Source organism: Oryctolagus cuniculus, chromosome 13 (genome assembly GCF_051225735.1).
Source record: "Oryctolagus cuniculus isolate XC-2025 breed Fujian yellow rabbit chromosome 13, ASM5122573v1, whole genome shotgun sequence".
Lineage (NCBI taxonomy): Eukaryota > Metazoa > Chordata > Mammalia > Lagomorpha > Leporidae > Oryctolagus > Oryctolagus cuniculus.
The window spans coordinates 30,125,001-30,144,269 of NC_142879.1; the positions used below are offsets into that span (position 1 = coordinate 30,125,001).

The 19,269-nt window shown below is 38.2% G+C and overlaps 1 protein-coding gene across 1 annotated transcript in view; it reads right to left on the reverse strand.

Moving 5' to 3' along the window:
- The window catches only part of USH2A (usherin), an 870,853-nt gene that overhangs the window by 276,683 nt on the left and 574,901 nt on the right, over positions 1-19,269 (reverse strand). Inside the window, exons 40-41 of the mRNA XM_089312189.1 lie at positions 8,235-8,385; positions 7,529-7,671 (exon numbers count right to left, since the gene is read on the reverse strand). Coding sequence (XP_089168315.1) covers positions 7,529-7,671; positions 8,235-8,385 — 294 coding nt within the window. The remainder of the gene's footprint in view (positions 1-7,528; positions 7,672-8,234; positions 8,386-19,269) is intronic.

Genomic DNA, 19,269 nt, shown 5'->3' on the forward strand with positions numbered 1-19,269 from the left:
GTTTAGAGAACTCCCTCATGGAGCTGGGAACGGGAGCAGCCTTTCTGCTCCGATCACAGCTTCATATTTCAGATCATTTCATTACAGCATTAATAACAGAAAGCCGTTTCAATTTTGGCAAATGAAATTATCTTTTATGGGAAACTATTTTGCTCATGAGCTTCAAAAGTTCAGCCCCAGCCTAAAACAGAGCAGTAATTTGATAACACCAGGGTCTGTTTACTTCTACACGCAGGTGAGTATATTGCAGAGTATGTGTACACAGGGGTGTGTGTGTGTCTGTATAAACAGTCCGACTCCCAATTTGAATGTGTATATAAGGGGGCTTCAAAAAGCACGTGGAAAGTGGAGTTCAAAGAATTTTGTTTTGGTATAAAAATGTTTGAAATCAATGCAGATCAGGGTTCTTCAAAAAGTTCATGATTGCATATTTTGCATAAACTATGCATAGATTTCATTTTTTTCTGCATCAAAATAAACATCTTTCAGTTCTATCTTTCGATGAAACTTTTGAAGCTCTCCTAACTTTCAGCGGTTTTTGTGGGTCTTCTACATTTGTTTGCTATTAGAATTATGCGTGATTGATCAGTTTTCCTGTTATGTTCTCAGTCTTGCCCCGAGCAACTTTTTACCATTCTAATTAAAAGCTCACTCAGTGAGTTTTAAAGGCTCATTTCAGTAATATTAACTCCATAAATTTACCAATGAATTAAAAATCATAGTGGCACATATAATTATATAAAATGATCCTTTATATGTTAATTGTTAATGAAGCCTTTTGATTATACAGTACTGATATGTTTAGCAAAAGAATAGAGCAATGGACACTGTCTTCTCTATAATCATGAATTCTTTTATCAATTTATTATTTAGGCCCCCAGCTACTTTCCCAAAGAATTTCTGACAGCTCAAAATAAAAGAACCAAATGTAAGAGGATTGATAAAATAAAGGAATATTAATCTTATGGTAACGAAGAGAGTACAAGAGTTGTGTCCCAAAACAGATGTTAAGAACATGCATAGCAGTTTTGCACAAAAATGCACCTTCAGCTTTTTGACAACTGATAAAAAAGCAAATGGACCGTGTAACATAGGCACCATTCTTTAACGTGAGGAATTGCGGAGGCGAGAAAGATGTTGGGATTGAGAGGATCCTGCTGGGTGGTCTACAAGGAGGAGAACCAACCTCAGAAACACGTTTCTCCTCTAGGAGGGCGGTAGAGGATGGGGCAGGAAGTAGGTTTTCACTTCTAGAACTGGGACATAGTGTGAGGTGAGCAGCAGCGAATGTTTCCTTCAACGTTAGGGGCAGAAAATAAAACATACTCATGAGGGAATTCTTAGAAGGCAGAAAAAAGTCCTAAGACATTACGCATCATCATATTCACCTCTTGTATTTAGACAAAGCTTCATCAGAATTTTTCCAAACATGGTCCATACACTCTAGTTACAGAGGTCATAGCTATGCTGCCACAGTAGGTTTTGCAGACCCCGAACAGCCCTTTCTCTCTTTGTACTTATTTTATCTGCTTGGAAAAGAGGAGTTTCAGCTACATTGTCAAAGTGAGTAAGAAAACATAATGAAAAGAACCTTTGTGTTATTTTAGCATTACAGAATGTTCTTTTATGGGCAGGTGCTATATAAAATCCTATAGGAAATGGCTATAGGATATTGGGAATCACCTATATTTCTTGTTAATAGTAAGCAGCTAGCAGACTTTAGATTTGAGACTCTCTAAGTTTCTGCCATCTACTATAATGGATGGCAATTAGCACTGGGTCATTGTCTTTGGTCTGCTAAGATTTTTAAAATACTGACAGTTTCATTTTTTTCTCTAAGTTAAAAAACAAAAATAGTTTGCTAAAGCATTTAGTGAATGGTCAGCAGATAGCCTTTTCTGGTTAAATGAAAGAACAGAAACACAGTTACTGTCCAAATGTCTTGCTTGTAACAGGCACCCAATCAAATAAGAAATAATCAGAAGGTGGCTATCATAGATTTATTTTTTGTTCATTTCTTAAACTAGACATAGGAAAGGCTGAGGAAATCTTGATTGTTTATTATTTGAATTTTTCAGTGCCTGGATATAAAGAACACAGAAACAGGGAGCTTTATGTGCCCACGTGAAATGCAAAAGCTCAGAAGAGAAATGAAGGCAAGACAGAACTTTTCATCAGTCCATTCATTCTTCCAAAAAATTTTCTGTTGGTCACTTTAGCTTGAATACATAATAAAATTTTAGGGCATAAAATAACACAAAATCATAACATTTTCTCTTATTAATTACAAAAATGTACAAATTTGGGAGAATTTATGTGACAGAAAACAAAGTATGTAATGACAAATGCAGAAAATTTGCTCTCAAATTCAGTGGATAAAATATGTTACTTTTGATCGTGGATTTTCTGTTAATGTAAGTGTAGATAATCACAAAACTATTTGAAATGATAAACATGTCAGCATTCAGATGATAATATTTAAAGCTACCAGGAAAGGTATTTGGAATGGAGAAAGCACCTTCATTTTAAAATGTTCCTATTTTCCTCTTGCATAGAACTCTCTTATCATAAGGATTCTTACTGAGACTTTAATTCTGAATACAAATTGTAACAAGATATTTGTAAAGTAATAATAGTTTTAACATTTAACATTTAAATACTCTTAAGAGCACATGTACACTTTTTCAAATCACTTGGAAATACCTACTCTGGAATGATCTTGATCAATTTATCAAAATTCACACCACATTTTTACTTCCCCTCCTCACAATGAGGATTCAGAGTGCTTTACTCTCATTATAGGCTGTAAGAATAAGAACAGAAAACGCTTTCCTCTTGGGTTCCCTTTCTGTGTCCCACCCCACACCCCTCATTTTGAAGAGCACATGGTTTGGGGCTAGCAGAGGGCTCTCTGATTAGAGCATTTGTAAACGAGCCAAGACAGCCAACGCTGAATCAAAGCGACAGCCAGCAGCCTGCCTCTGACTACAGCAAAGGACGAGGGTCACTTTGGGGATTTCCCTCCAATACTTTTGCTTCTCACCCTAGGCCTCCTAGTGTCATACCCAGAGGCTGGAACTAGTGACGCAGCACCCTAAAAGCCTTCTCTGTGTCTCAAGTATCAGTGGCTGCTTCCTACAGTGACTGATTTTCTAGACCAATGGTGATAAAGTAAATTTCGAATTTTCAATGAAAGTGAACTCCAAATATGTCTATTTCCTTACCTGGTCTTGTCCCCTGAGGCAGGATATTCTGGCACTGCACTTAGTGGGCAGTGCCTTTCCTGCAGACTTACCCTTATAGGTGGCTCAGCTCTGTGGCCTCTAACTGCAGTTTTACCAGGTATGCCCCTTGCCAGACAAAGGATGCCGCAAGGGAAGAAAAACGTCAGATTTGTCCTTGTCAGTTTCATTCCTGGTATACAGCAGGTACTCAGTTGATGTTTGCTTGGTTGATTTTCATGGATTTACATAAACTCTTTCGAATCAGTATTTCCACTGAAACTTTCAAGGCACCTGCTGTGTATCAGATTCTACATCAGGTACTGGTGATGCCAAGATAGGTAAGACAGAGCTCTGGTCTTGAGAATTTCTAATTCAGAAGGGCATACTGACCATGCACAAGTAATTACAAACCCAAATTTGAAGAAAGCAATGCAAAGGGAAGGCTTCCCAGGGGAGGTGACATGTGAGCTGGGGCTTGATGAGTGGGTAGAATTTTGACAGCCAGTGAAAGAAGGCTGATCTGCTCAATCTAGGTTTCAACTGACATTGCAAAGTCTTTCCATCTTATTCCAAAGAACCTCTTGTTTGTAAACTGCAATGGGAATCTCAGGGGTGAATGAAGACTGCTGAGGGTGGAAAGTAAAGCAGGGCCTAGATTATAAGATAATTTCCCTCATTGCTGCATCTGCTGTTCAGAGTACAATTTAAAAAGTGGGGAAAATAGCAAGATCTAATCCCATACATTAATACAGAATGCGAATAGTACTTAAAATCTCATTATGTCCTTGGTAAGGTATGTCTTCTTATCTTTTAGCATGCTCTAGTCAGAACTCATGAATAATCAGTCTGCTAGCAAAGTAACAAATGAATGAAAAAATCTGTAACTAAGCCTGAAGAATCAACTGTTCAAATCCCATCAATGTTATTTAATAATGCCTCTTTATAGTGGTTGAGAACATAAAGGTGAAATTTTAAACTCCAAGGTTAAGGAAATGATCAAATTTTTAAAAATATGACAACTAATATACTTTGGAGTCAATTAACCTTTGTTTGGTTTTTTATTTTATTTTTTTGGAGGGAGCAAAGTGATTTTTAGAAAACAATTTTAACTTCATTAGTTGATCTCATTGCTTGTCTATATCCTATATGTTTGTCATTAAAATGATTGAAATCACCAACTCTTTCACATTCAATCTTATTACCTAGAAAACACTGAGAAAAACAGATTACTCGACCTTTACCGGTCTAAGTTATCCAAAATTTTTAGGAAAAGTTGGTTCAAAAACATATACCCTTTCTATCAGCTACAATTTCTGCATTCACATACCTACCATACATGAGATAATCATAAATGAGCATGAGAGAGAACAATAATATAACCATGAGTGGCAGTTATTTCTGTTTTAAAGATATCAAAAATTTCAGTTGCTACGCAAGTGCCTTCATTTTCTTAATCATACACTCCCAAGTTTAACACAATCGTAATGCATTTTTACAAGCTTCAGACATGGCAGAGGCTTGGACTGCTTGCTGCACATAAAAAAGTCGCGTGTTGTTTGTGTTTATCTGGTTGCAAATAGTTGAACACTACACTGACCAAGTTGGCTGGAACAAACATCTTTTATTAACACACGTTTAACAGGATTTAAAATATTCATAGGAAATGTGCATTATTATTATTTGGCATCAGCACACTAGATTTTTAAAAATGCATGGAACTGAATATCGGTGGCACACCAATGTAAATGACAAATTATTTGAAAAAAAAAATCTATTAAAATTCCTCACAGCCCTTTTCTCTGTCCAGGAGAACTTCTCTCGGCACCTGAGCATTTGTGTCTCTGCTGTAGCTCATTTCCTGTCTAGGTTTCTCTTTCTGGTTTCAGCTGTGTCACAGGCTTGATGAAAATCACTGTCTTGAAATATCACACTAAAAATATTGCCATTGGTGACCTATTTTGGCACTAGGAAGTTTGAGCGTGTGGCTGATGCAGAAAGGTGCCTGTTGATGATATGAAATTTAAATGTGGGCATGAGGTGACTTCTCTGTTTCAGTCTGTAAGATGATATGTGGAATTTCTACATTGAAAATTGCACTTTGGTGAGCAGGAGGTGCTGGTCAGGATCAAGTATGACGTGCAATTCTGGCGTGAGCTGTCAGCATGGGTGGTTTTATAAGCAATGCTTTGTAGTCTTGACAGAAAAACTGCTTGTGCCCAATGCCAATCACTCAGTCTTTGTCAACTCAATTGCACATCCTTTCAGAGATGGAATCCATCTCCACTGACATCCAAAATATAGAGTACACTGTCACCACATCTCAGGGGTGAGCACGTGGCGGTAAGTTAACCTGGAGGGTCACAGGGCCAGCTTCCGGCTCCTTGCTAATGTGTCCAGCCTCACAGAGCCCGTGCAAAGCAGCGGAAGGAAGAGTTCCTCATTTCAGGCAAAGGATTTAAACAAAAATCATGGCAGAGTTTGATACCTACCAAACACATAAGATTAAGTGTAACTAAATCTTATGTGAGGAAATGAAGGGTTAATACCACTCACTTCAGACACAGGCCTTTCAAAGACATAAAGATGGCAGGGCTCTGTGCATTAAAATTCTGACTGCACACAGTCTGAGATAGGAGATGGGAGGTAAGTTTTCTGAACAAAGGATGCTGTGCTAATTGGCACTTGGCAACATTTTTGGATTTTGCTTTTTTATATGCCATCTTCCTGCTCGAAGACAAGGAGGTCGTGGCCAACATTCCGTAAGGATTGTGGGCTGATTGCCTCTGAATATTCCATTTTTTTTTTCTGGGGGAATAGAAATGTTTGTGGGGAAAAAAAAGGAAAGTCATTTATTTCTTCCTCCAATCTGACACTCTATTGAGCCATCATTTCTGCAGTAGGGGAATAATTATTTCTAGATGATCTTTAGTGAGTGTCATCAAGTATGCTGTTCCATCTAAGAAGGAGATTTAAACTTCAGTTATTTTTCAAAAAATGTTTCTTCAAAATTCTATTGTGAATGCAAACTCTTCAGTTCATAAATCTGAACGCCGTCGGTGACCATGGCATCAGGTTCCCCGGAGTGTACGTAATGCTCCCCTAAAAGACAGCGCATCAATGCTTTCCAGGGCCTTGGGTGCCGTTTATTGTACTGCGCTGATAATTTACTAAATGGTACCCTTGAGACTAAAAACACTGCATTTGCCCTTGTAAAGTACCTAACTTGCTCCCAGGGAGTGATTATCAATTGGGAGAAGTGGATTAAGTATTATAGATTATTGTTCATAATGATTTTTTAAAATAAAACTTTAAAGAAAGTGGCTTATTCTAATTCGCTCTCATCTGATGTCTTATCTTCAATAAAATAATACAATTAAAGGTAGTAGAGAAATAAAATGATCTAATACACAAATGCTGTTGTCTCAGAGATTGTACCTTTGTATTAATATCTAGACTTTTCAAAGTCACTCAAGTCCTCATTGGATATAGAGCCAGAATGGCAATTGGCCAAAATAGCAGCATCTCCCAAGAAGACTGTGATTAAAAGACTTGACAAGATTAACCCTAAAAACCTCACTGTTCAAAGATACAGTGTCCTCATTCACTCTCTATGGCCTGATTTAATTGCCAATTTTTCTAAAAAAAGAGCTTCCATGTATATGCTTCCATAGACATAATTTGTATAAAACCACACATAGCCATGTGTTTCTCAAATACAGCCTAGTAAAAACATATTATATGCAAAAGAACATTTTTAGTAAATACTAGACAACCAGTTGCATATAGCAATCTAAATCTGCTCTTTATAATTCATACAGAATCACTATTATCAGAGTATACTTCTTTATCTTGGAGATTGTCTTTTGGGTATGAGTAAAAGTACAACAGACTCCATTTCCAAGAAAATGAATATGGATGCTCTAAGTATACTCATAAATTAAGGTTCATATTTCATTTCCCCAACTTCCAGAAGTCCTCCAAAGCAGAGAACCTCAGTCACAGAGCAGAGGATGACAACCTTTCTGTTTCAGGGCATGGAAGAATACTCTGCAGGACAGGTTGAGGCCAAGCCATGTGGATGGCAAACTACTTCAGCCTGTCTCAAACTCTTCTCTGAAAGCCCACAGTTTTCTTCTCCTGGAGTGATCTGACTGCCCTGAGGGTCTCTGTTGCCCCAGGAAAGATCAGTGTTCCTAAATGATGAGAAATGAGAGAGGCTCATTTCTTTGCTCTGAAAAAATTGAAGACATTTAAGATGCTCTAATGTAGAAGACATTTGGTTGTGTATTGTTCAGACCACTTACTGTCCTCTGCGGTCATGAACGAGATCCAAGAACTATGTGCACTGCCAAATCCATTGGAGGCAACCAACCGAAACTCATACTCTGTGTACGGCTGAAGATCTCTCACTTCATAGCTTAACGATGCAGAAGGACTGGAAAATAACCTACATGGGGAAGGAATGTTAATAGGGAAGTGTTAGATATTCAAAGAAATAACAGTAAAACATGATTGCAAGAAATTTCAGAAAATAACATGCATTTAAGCATTGCAATTTTATTTCCTCAACTTCTTTCAAATAAGTGGCCATTTGGCTGAAGGTTTGTAATCCTGTGTTTGTATGAGCTGTACATTCTACTAGTATACAGACTGATTGTCATGTACAATTTGTAGAATAGGTCGTTGTAATTTTTTAGCCACAGTGAAGATAACTTTCTGTTGGTTTCAGGTTCATGTTCATGAAAAGTTTTGTGTGAAGAACTCTTACTCTAAATGAACTCTACTATATAAATGAAATCTAGAGAATATACTCTGTCTCTATAAATGAAAACAGAATTTTTTTGCGAAGCAAATAATTGTCATTTAGCTTGTTTGCTTGTTCTTGTTCATTTGGACTTCTAATAGGTAACCAGTACTTGTTGTACATAAGAACTAACCAAGTCTTTAAAAATTTTCTGTGTGAGTTGTGTAACACAGCTGATGGGAGGGCAGACAAAGTAGAATGCTCACTCTAACAATCTGTGGGTGGAGGAGCCAGGCCTCATCTGGAGTTGGTATCTGGGAGAGCCGGGAGCGTTGTTCCGAGCTGGTGTAGACCAGACAACCTGAAGACTGGTTGGAGTGGCAGATGAAAGCCTGGGAGGCAGCACGCCATCTGGAGCTGTCAAAAAACACAGATGAATTAGAGCAGAGAAAACTGTGGAGAACATATGCTGGATGGAGTCGAAATGCTCCATATACTGGAAAAACTGTTCCTCAGGATCAACAACAATGTTCAACATGGTCCATTTAATTTAACATTTTCATTCCTGAACTACTCTACTTCCTTATTGTTCACCACAACACAATGACATTGGTAGTTTCTTCTTAAAAGCCAGCCCCCCACGCAGCAAGACAGATGAATATTCAACACATTCCCACCTGTACTTGTTTGTCTAATGGAAAACATGGAGGGAAATTCGTGACGCAAATATTAAAATACCTTTTTAATTTAACTATTTGTGTAAAAGATGGAGCAAATGAACACTGGAGCAATCCAGATCTGATATCCCTTCCATCAGTATCACCCACGGTCATCTTAGCAACACCACTATGCTTGACCGTGGTTGGCTTTGTTTCCTTTTGGAGGAAGGGAAGCTTGCTAACAAGGTATGCTTTTGGAAGGATAAATACAAATAAGTGGCTGAAAACAGCATAAGTCAGCCTTAATTCTCAGTCATGAAAGTACTAAAACAAATTTGCTTTACCTCAAATGTTTTATACAGTTTTCACTCTCATAGTGCCTCTGCCCATATTCAAATGAATTGTATATTAAAGTATACATGTCCCTTTTTTTTCTGGTATAAGTTGAAACTCTTGGAAAAATCCAACCTGAATTCAGTACACTGGCTTGATATAATCTAGTGGGGAAATGTATTTGAATGTTCTAGAAGGCCTAACAGGAATGAATGACATTAAAGTGTATGCTACTCAATTGACAAGATGACCCTGGTTATCAACTAATTAATTTTTCCAGCAGATAAAATGGGAATGAACCTATCATATCAGTGTTTATTTCAAAGCTAGCTAGAAACTCAAAACAAAATTAAGCAAAGCTCTGTGGCTTTAGAAAAATGTTGTGACTCTGTTCCCAGGTTTTCTGATATTTATACAATAAAGATTTTTCCCTTGTAGGATTGGTGTGAAATCAGAAGTTATTTAAATTAAGCACCTTACTTAGAGCCTGACAATTGCTAATTTAATTGTTTCTGTTACTACTGTATTGTAGCAACCTGAACTTCCCTTTGCACGATTTGATCATCAACACGATTTGTTGGGAACATTCTGATGAGTCTAAAGTAAGTTCCTCCTAATGACCACACAGTACTTAAAACCATCACTGAAGAAGGAAAAATGATGAAACTCATGAAAACAAATGAGAGATCAGGGTCCATTTTAAACATTATTTTATATGTGACCTTGTGTGGTATGTGGCTTTAAAATACTCCATAAATCAGGAGAAGCTGCATGTGAGTAATGAGGCTGTTGAGTGACCAGTGATGAGAGAGGAAGCGTTAGAATGCACATTTCTTCAATCTGTTGTAAGGGTTTTGAGGTCAATAATTCATTCATTTGCCAAATAAACATTTACTGAGGCTCCCCTCTGGGCTAGGTCCTATTCTTCATATGGAAGAATAACAGATCTGGGTAAAGTAGTCACTGTCCCCACCCCATTGGAGCTTACATTTAAGTAGAGGGAGCCAATAATAAACAAACAACTAACAGAACATGTTAAAGGATATGAGACATTGATAAGTAACCTGGACAAAATAAAGCAGTGTAGAGGAATGGAAAGGGATAAAGAGCACACAATTTTAGTTACTAGACAACAATTTGGATTGGGCAGGAAGATTATAGAAAGGACAAGTGGTTAGCAGACATCTCAGCCAAGAGCCTGATGGCATGGGGGCCATGATCATTTCTGGAGGGACAGCAATCCAGCCAGCCAGAGCAGGAAATGCAGAAGCTGCAGGAGGGGAAAGTGCTGCTTGTGTTTGAGAACTGGTAGAAAGGCCTGAGTGGCTGGAGCAGTCTGAGGAAGGAGGGATGGAAAAGAAAGGAGTCTGGACAGACAGGCAGGGTCAGCATCAAGAGGGACCTTGGAGTCACAGAAAGGACTTTGGATTTCATTATCCAATGGGTGGGAGCCACTTCAAGGTTCGAAAAAAGGAAATGATGTGGTCTGGTTCTAAACTCATAATGACCTGTGCTAATTGGGGTCAGTGGTGGGGTGTGTATGGCTAACAGATGGTAAGGTAGTTAGATGAGGCCAGTGTTTGCAGTCTAAAGTCTCAGGGGAGTGGTGATGTCATTACTGAGATGAGGAATACTTAGGAAGGGACCGAGTGCTCTATTTTGCCCATGTGACATAAAAGACGTGTTATAAATTTTTAGTGGTGATAGAGGACTAAGTTTCAGACAAGAATTTGGATAGGCGTTTTGAGCCAACTTGTACTATGATATTTAAAGGCTGGGGTTTGATGAAATCAACTAGAGACTAGAGATAGTGAGTTTATAAAGAGATCTTAGAACAGAGCCCTGGAATCTACCAAAATTTTAAGAGGCCTCTATAACAAAGAGATGGAGAAGAAACAGTCATACTGGGTAGGGGAACAACAAAGAGAAGATGCACACTGGAAGCCAAGCAAAGAAAGTACTTCAAAAAGGAAGGATTGAGCAACAACTTCCAGTGGGATGGGGGAATATAAGATCAACAGAATAAGGCTGGGAGTTCAATTGCACGTGGCCAAGTAGAACTGTTGGGTGACATTGCCAAGAACAGATGTAGCGCAGTACCAGGCATGGTGGCCTGATCAGACAGGGTTGAAAAAAGAATGAGGGGAGGATTGAGTGGATCTAGGAAGCATACACAATTCTTTTGAGGGCTTTTAAAGTTTTTGTAGAGTTATTTATTTATTTGAAAGGCAGAGCAACAGAGAGGGAAAAATGGGGTTGAAGGAGATCAATCTTTCATCCACTGGTTCAATGCCCACAACAGCTGAAGCTGGGCCAGGCTAAAGGCAAGGACAGGGACCAGAAACTCCATCCTGGTCTTACAGATGGGTGACAGGGGCCCAAGTACTTGGGCCATCATCTGATGCCTTTCAGATGCATTAGCAGGGAGCTAGATGGGAAGTGGAAAGTCTGGGACTCCAGTTGGCACTCCACTCTGATTATTATACAGTATCTCAATTAGAAGCTTAACCTTCTTCTCCTTAAGGCCTACTCCTTAAAGGAATTTTTCCTGCTGGAGAATAGAAAATGGGGCAGCAGCTAGAGAAGTTTCTAATATGAAAAGAAGGTTCTTTTTGAAGACTGGGATTCATAGCATAGATGTGGGCTCATTGGCAGGATCCAGTAGAGGTTGGGGGAAATGATAATGTAGCAGAAGAAAGAATAATTACTGAAAAAACTCCTTGGGTGGGGAAAAGGAGGCAAGACAGTGTGCACGTGATCTGAAGGGAAAGCCAACGCACACTGCAGCAGACAGAGGCCCCCACTGTGTGGGAGTGAATGCAGAATTAAGTGAATGTAGAGTTAAGATGCAACCAAGTGGGTAGATTGGTCATGGGATAATAGCAAAGATAGCTTCTGATGATGTGAATTTTCTTGCTGAGCAAAATACAAGCAAAGGCATCAGCTCAGGGCCACAATGTGCAGGTGAATTGCTTGCCTGCCAGGAGTGGAAGTGGGATGAATAGTCAAAAACGCCCTGACTAGGAAATGCAGTACAATTGCTGTCCAGGACCAACCATCCAACAACTTAACTCTAAATCTTTGGTTTGGAGGACATTTACTGCTAAAGATTTTTAAACTGCTATCTTATCTGGGAACACAGTTTTAATGATGCAGATTTCTTATTTGATGTATCTACTTCAATTGTGTTATAGTAAGTGTAGAAATACAGAAAATGCAGTACAAAAACATAGGCAAAAAGTAAAGTGCCCATATGAATGTATAAGATATAAAACCGTGCTCTTTATTTATCTTTCGGTCTAGTTTTTCTTCATTAAGGAGTATAATGTCACCGACAATCCAAATTAGTTCTCAGAGTCAATATGAAAAAAAGTTTCTAATGTGTACTAAAAATATTAATTTTAAATAATTTTTTTCTTACTTAAAAGTAGAGAGGGATAGAAGGAGAGAAGGGGATTTGGAGAGAGACAGACAGAAAGGCAGATAAATAGAAAAAAGGAATTTTTTTTCATTTGGGTTCATTCCCCAAATGACTACAAGCCCGGGCTGGACCAGGCAGAAGCTGGAAATCCCAAACTTAATTCAGGTCTCCCATCTGGATGGCAGTGACCCAAGTACTTGAGCCATCATCTGCTGTCACCCCGGTACACATTATCAGGAAGCTCGGAAGCAGTCCCGGGGACTCAGGTCCAGGTACTCTGATATGGGATGAGACTAGGCAGCTTAACTGCTGGCCAAATGCCTGCCCTCTGATTTTTTTAAACTGTGTTAATAACTGCCTAACCATATTATTAAGAAAGGAGGCTGGCGCCGTAGCTCACTTGGCTAATTCTCCGCCTGCGGCGCCAGCACCCCGGGTTCTAGTCCCCGTCGGGGTGCCAGATTCTGTCCCAGTTGCTCCTCTTCCAGTCCAGCTCTCTGCTGTGGCCCAGGAAGGCAGTGGAGGATGGCCCAAGTGCTTGGGCCCTGCACCTGCATGGGAGACCAGGAGGAAGCACCTGGCTCCTGGCTTTGGATCGCCACAGTGCTCTGGCTGTAGCGGCCATTTGGGGGGTAAACCAATGGAAGGAAGACCTTTCTCTCTGTCTCTCTCTCTCTAAGTCTGCCTGTCAAAAAAAAAAAAAAAAAAAAAGGAAGGAGAGGGTTGTGCAAAAGTTGGCTTCAAAATAATAATAAGGTAACAAAACAATACACTGTGTTAAATGGGACACACTTTGATTATATAAAATTGAAGAATATATCTGAACAGAGTGATAATCTGAAATTATTTATGTGTAACTGCTACTCATTCTGTATGCTTTCAGTAACACTGAATTCTGGAAACCTTTCTTTCCCCTCTCTTTAACCCCTTTTATCCTAGATCAACTCTCTAGAGGCTCCTTAGCACCAGAGCAATAACTGGGATTCAGCTATAATTCCACCCCTGGTTTCTTAACCGAAGAGCCCTGTATCTATCAGTGTGATATATTGTCTCCAAGATGCTCTGTTGCTCAAAAAGCTTCTCTCAAGTTTAATATGACCCTCACGGGGCAAACACTCCACAGACAACCTCCTGAATCAACACATCTTGTCCAGTAAATACTAATTCTACATGGCACCTGGATAAAACAGCTCCCTCCATCTATAAATTCAACAGAAGGGAGTTTTTAATAAAATTTCAAATGTAACCTTCTTTCCAAGGCAAAATTAATACAAAACATTAAACAATAAATTAAATCACTGACTAGTCATTGCACTAGTCTAGCTGGTATCATTTTTTGAATATATGATTTTGTTAAACTTTTAAGCAACGTACGCAGTGGATTCTTTGCTATCTTAAAAAAAAAAAGAAAAAAGAAACAGAAAATGACTTATGCATGCACCAAAACTTCACTTTGTGCAGATTTACAGAACTCTGGGGGTGAGCTGTATAAAGCAAAAGAGAGGCTTTTTTCCCCATGTAGCTGGTGACTATCAACACATGGGGACCAAGAAAGTTTGAGGAAGAAAATTATTCATTGCACTTCCCTTATGCATCAATGTCTTTCTCAGGGGGAACACTCCAGTTGGTTAATATTGCACTGTGTGTTTTGCATGTATGTTGAATAAAATGCTGCATTAAAATATGAAAGAAGTCTTTAATGTTTTGTCTTAAATTCAAGTCCATGATAAGAAACACTGAATACCACTGTACAAGGTTCTTGCTGGTGGTGGGGAAAGGGCAGAATACGTTCAAAGAGGGGTAACAGAATCGATTTTATACTCGACAGGTAAGGCACGATGATAATAATTATTAAAAAAGATAGTATATAGAGCACAAAAGAGATACAAATGCCTTAGGGATTCAGAAGTTAAACTCTCTTCCAAGGGTGCACTGGGCCTTGCCTGTCAGAGGATTACAGCTTGCAGAAGTAGTGCCTTGGGGCAGTAGTAGATGGTTCGGCCAGGTTAATCCTGATCTGAACCTCATTCCAGTGCTTTGAGCTCCCATCAACTCTTCCTTGGCGCACTCCATGCAGATGTGATGTTTCTTGCTAGGTTCACTTGGAAGTTGTCTGCTGTTCACCCGTAACTCCTGCCTTACTTCAGAGCTTAGATTTTTAACATCCTCATTTAGGTTTCTTTTCTAACATCAGAGGAACCATCGGCTTTTATCTATATGCCTCTGTACTGCATCACTGAATAGCCTGGCGCATATTCAAAAGTCTTGTATTACACATTTCCCCATCATTTTCTGAAACAGTTACATATGAACAAGGGTTTTAAATTCTAGTTTCCAGAATGGAAAATTAAAGTTCAGACACATATATTGAGTCATTGAGTCATGAACAAATTGAAAACAGAAGGCAAGACTTGATTTCCAGTCACTAAACCATATGTCATTTAAAAAGATATTAATTATGAGGAATATGCAGATGTGCTAACAAATGGACAGTCAACCTTGAGCACAAGGATGCACAGACAGAGCTGCGTGAATAGTAACAAGTAGGTTAAAACAGTTTGAATGCTCTCAAATAGTCTCTCCGAAGAGCTTTTTCAACACATACTGTGTGTCAGGTTCTTCAAATAATTATTTCCAATCCTCAGATTGACACTCCAAAATTGTAGTGTTATCTCTTTGTAATATACATGAAGAAGCAAGGCTCAGAAAAATCAAATATTTTATCTCAAATCACATAACTGGTTACTGGCAGAGTGAATGAGGATTCAGTTTAAGATTCTGTTAGGTTCAAAGTCATGGTGCTCTTAATTCTACAACGTGAAACCACTGGTTATAATAAGTGATTTATAATGTAGAAATAAATATAAAAGCAAACCAGTTATAATATTAAACAGATAAGTTTCAATAAAGGTTGGATTTATTTTCTCTGCAAGTCATATTTGTAAGTCGTACTTTCAGGGTTTATTTCTTTATCCCAGCAGGGACTCTGCCTCTTTCTGATTCCACAAGGAACCTCACACACAACCACCAGGGCTAATTTGCCCATTCCCAGGATTAGTCAAAATGAACAGAAATTCATCAAAATGAAAAATGGAGACGTCTTCATGTTAGTAAGAGAAATACGCTTTTAAAATGTAACTTATCTATAGGTATATCACTGAATTGATCTTTGACCATAGTGCTTCAAAAAGAAAACAAGTCATCAACTTTATTCTCTCACAACATAAAGGACTCTTGCCTAAAAATACCCCAGACAGGTGACTTCTGAGTTTCTGCTTCTGCACACTAGTGGTGGGGAAACAGTTACCCACTTTTCCAGTTGCTGCATCACATTATTGGATGCTTCTCATCACTGGAAAACTCTTTCTGATGTAGAACTAAAAAGTATATCACTCCTATAAAACTTACAGCACTTTTTTTTTGTCTATATAGGGTCCCTCTGAGTCAAATGGGTGTTGATCATCTGAATAATTAGCAGGAGGTAACTGCAATGTGGTAGGCACAAATTGGGACTATCCTAGGCAGCACTTGCACGTGGCTGGCCGCACTACAAACACTGCACCCACTAGGATCATATCTGAGCCCCACTAATCTCTATCACTAACATTCATAGGACAGAGCTTCTGATCTTTTTAAGCACTTGCCTTCTTCTTGACTAAATTTCCCCATATCAGATTAAACATCTCTTCACCTTCCAACACGTTTTTAAGAAACATGAGATCTCAACCAAGATCCAGACGTGTTAACAGATTGGGATGTATTCCATTTGGATTATATCCCTATAAAAAACAAGATGCCGGCCGGCGCCATGGCTCACTAGGCTAATCCTCTGCCTTGCGGCGCCGGCACACCGGGTTCTAGTCCTGGTCGGGGCACTGGATTCTGTCCTGGTTGCCCCTCTTCCAGGCCAGCTCTCTGCTGTGGCCAGGGAGTACAGTGGAGGATGGCCCAAGTGCTTGGGCCCTGCACCCCATGGGAGACCAGGATAAGTACTTGGCTCCTGCCATCGGATCAGTGCAGTGCGCCAGCAGCAGCACGCCGGCCACAGCGGCCATTGGAGGGTGAACCAACGGCAAAAGAAAGACCTTTGTCTCTCTCTCTCACTGTCCACTCTGCCTGTCAAAACAAACAAACAAACAAACAAAAACAACAACAACAAAAAAAAACAAACCATGATGCCTTATTCTAAAGGGTGTCTTGTGCATTCATTCAGACTAGACCACAACCCAGGGAGACACTGCTTTTTCTACCTTCAAGAGATGCATCTGAAATCTCGCTAAGTATCTTAATTTTGGCTTGCCTTCTCTTGGAATTCATCAAGCTCACTGGGTTTGGCTATACAGGTGGTTCAAAAATGGTTATTTGCATAGTTAAAAGTGCCATATCACTATTAAACTATTTACTCTCTAAGTTTAAGAGAGTCCATGATCAAAGATCAATTCAGTGGTGTATCTATAGATAAATTATATTTTAAAAGTACATCTATATGTCTCTTACTCCTCCATGCTTGATTTCATTGAATTTCTGTTCATGTTGGCTAATTCCTGAGAATTCACACCAGTAGTTGTATGTGAGGTTCCTTTTGGAATGAGGTTCCTTGTGGAATGCTGTGCTACAGAAATTATGCATGGCTGGTCTTAAAGGAATGTTAAGACAATAATTAAGGAAATATCAGAGTGCTCAACACGGTTTCATTTTTGGAAGATGTCCTGTAAAAATAGATGGATAAATGAAAAAAGAATGGAGATATGAGTAAGTTGGTAAAAGGAAGACCTACAAAAAGCAGTATTTCACCTATGACCCTAACAATTGTTAGGATCCAGCTCATATTTCCTATCTGCAAATAAATTACAAAGAAAAGGAATGTTTTTCAGCAAAAATGAGATTAATCACTTAGAGGCAATATCAAATTAAATCTGAAATACAGCTTTAGGATACATTCATTGTGTTATTTGGTTCTCTCAATGTCCTATTTCACTAATGTAAAAACTCAGCTTAGAAATGGCTCAGCAGCATGTCTGATGTCAATGGCAAGTAAATGGCAGTCTAAGGTTTCACACGTCTCTTGTTTGCAAGAGCATAGTTCGTCTCTTAACATCAATTTGAATCTTAAATTTCAGTCTAGCCATTGTTTTTTACCATAATGCACCAAAATGATGCTAATATAAGTCATTTGAGAACACAAATTGTGCTTTTTATTTTTGTAAAATTTAGAGTACTTAACTAATGTGGTAGTTCATTAGTCATGTAATAAACAAATGATAAAATGTACTTCCTTCAGAGCTAAATGGAACCCCTTTTTAAAATTATACATTTTTCTAATTGTTAATATATTACATGTTTATGATGCAAAATTTGAAGGTTACTAAATAGATGAGAATTATCCATAATTGCACTAATAAGAGATAGCCATTGTTAAGCTATTAATCTCTCCATTTTCTATATAAGTGTATATATTTAATTTTTAAAGAAATTAAGCTGAATACTAATCTATTATGAAGTAAAATCTGATTGTCATTATATTATGAGAATTTCCAATACTGTTAAATGCTTTCTGTCATATAACTTTTAAAAATAATTTCCTGTAATGTTTTCACAGGTGTAAAACATTCACTTTACAAAGCTGATATTGATAGATATAGAATGATATTGGTTAAGTATTATAAATAATATCCTGATTATTCTAATAAATACATCTTTAGTATGCTTTTTGGACTTGTTAGTTGAATAGAGATGAATGTTATAATATTACTAGTTGATAAACTGATTTTAAGCAAGTTGAATTTATACTTCTATTACTAATACACAAATAGCCCATTTCCTAGTTTCCTTATGAAAATGGAATATTTTTATATTTGTATGTACTTTTTTACTTTATGTACATACATATTTATGTATGTATGCACATACATAGTTTGAACCTACATAATTATAATATATATATAATGCAACTATCATTAGATACAAAATTATATATTATAAATGTAGAACATTATTGCATATAGTTTATATAAAATATATATAACATCATTTATGGAGTCATCATATATTTAAAAGTCATCAATAATATTTTTGGTATTATTCTATGATTCCTGGGAATATAGTCATGAACAAATTCAAACTGGTTGATCAAGAAGAGCAAGCTGACCAAATGAAAAATGGTGGCAGTAAAAAGATTCATATTTGTCAAGGGCTGAGACAAGGGAAGATGAACTCAGGAAGTAGGGGATGTACAGAGAATTTTTAGGGAAGTGAAACTATTTATTAAGATGTTATAATAATAGATGTATGTCAGGATATGTCCATCCAACCCACAGAGTATACAATACCATAAATGTACCTTAATGGACTTTGAGTGGATAATGATGTGTCAATATGTGTTCATCAGTTATTGCAAATGCACCACATGTGGGGAATGTCAGTCATGGAAGAGGTTGTACATGTATAGGGTCAAAGAGTATATGGGAACTCTCTGTACCTTCTGCCCAATTTTGCTGTGACTCTAAAATTTGCCCCCCAAAATGAAGTCTGTTAACATTAAAAAAAGAAATAGAAGCATTTCTAACATATGAGGGTACAGAATGAGGAGGTAATTAGCAGGGGACTGGGGCAAAGCTGGTATTGTAGTGTTAGAGAGGGAAGGTCTGTCTTATGAGGTTGTATTTGAGCAGAGATGTACACATCTCTGGGGTCACCACAACTCAGGCTGGTCTAAGGCAGGAGTGTGCTTGACATGAAGCAGTGTCCTTAAATACAGGGAATGAGGCAGAAACTGGAAGGGAAAGAGTGCATGAGGAACTGGGTTTAGAACACACGTGGTAATACAAAACAGGAGAGAGGGATTTCAAACTTGGCTTCTAAGTTTCTAGTCTGGCCAACTGAGGGGTC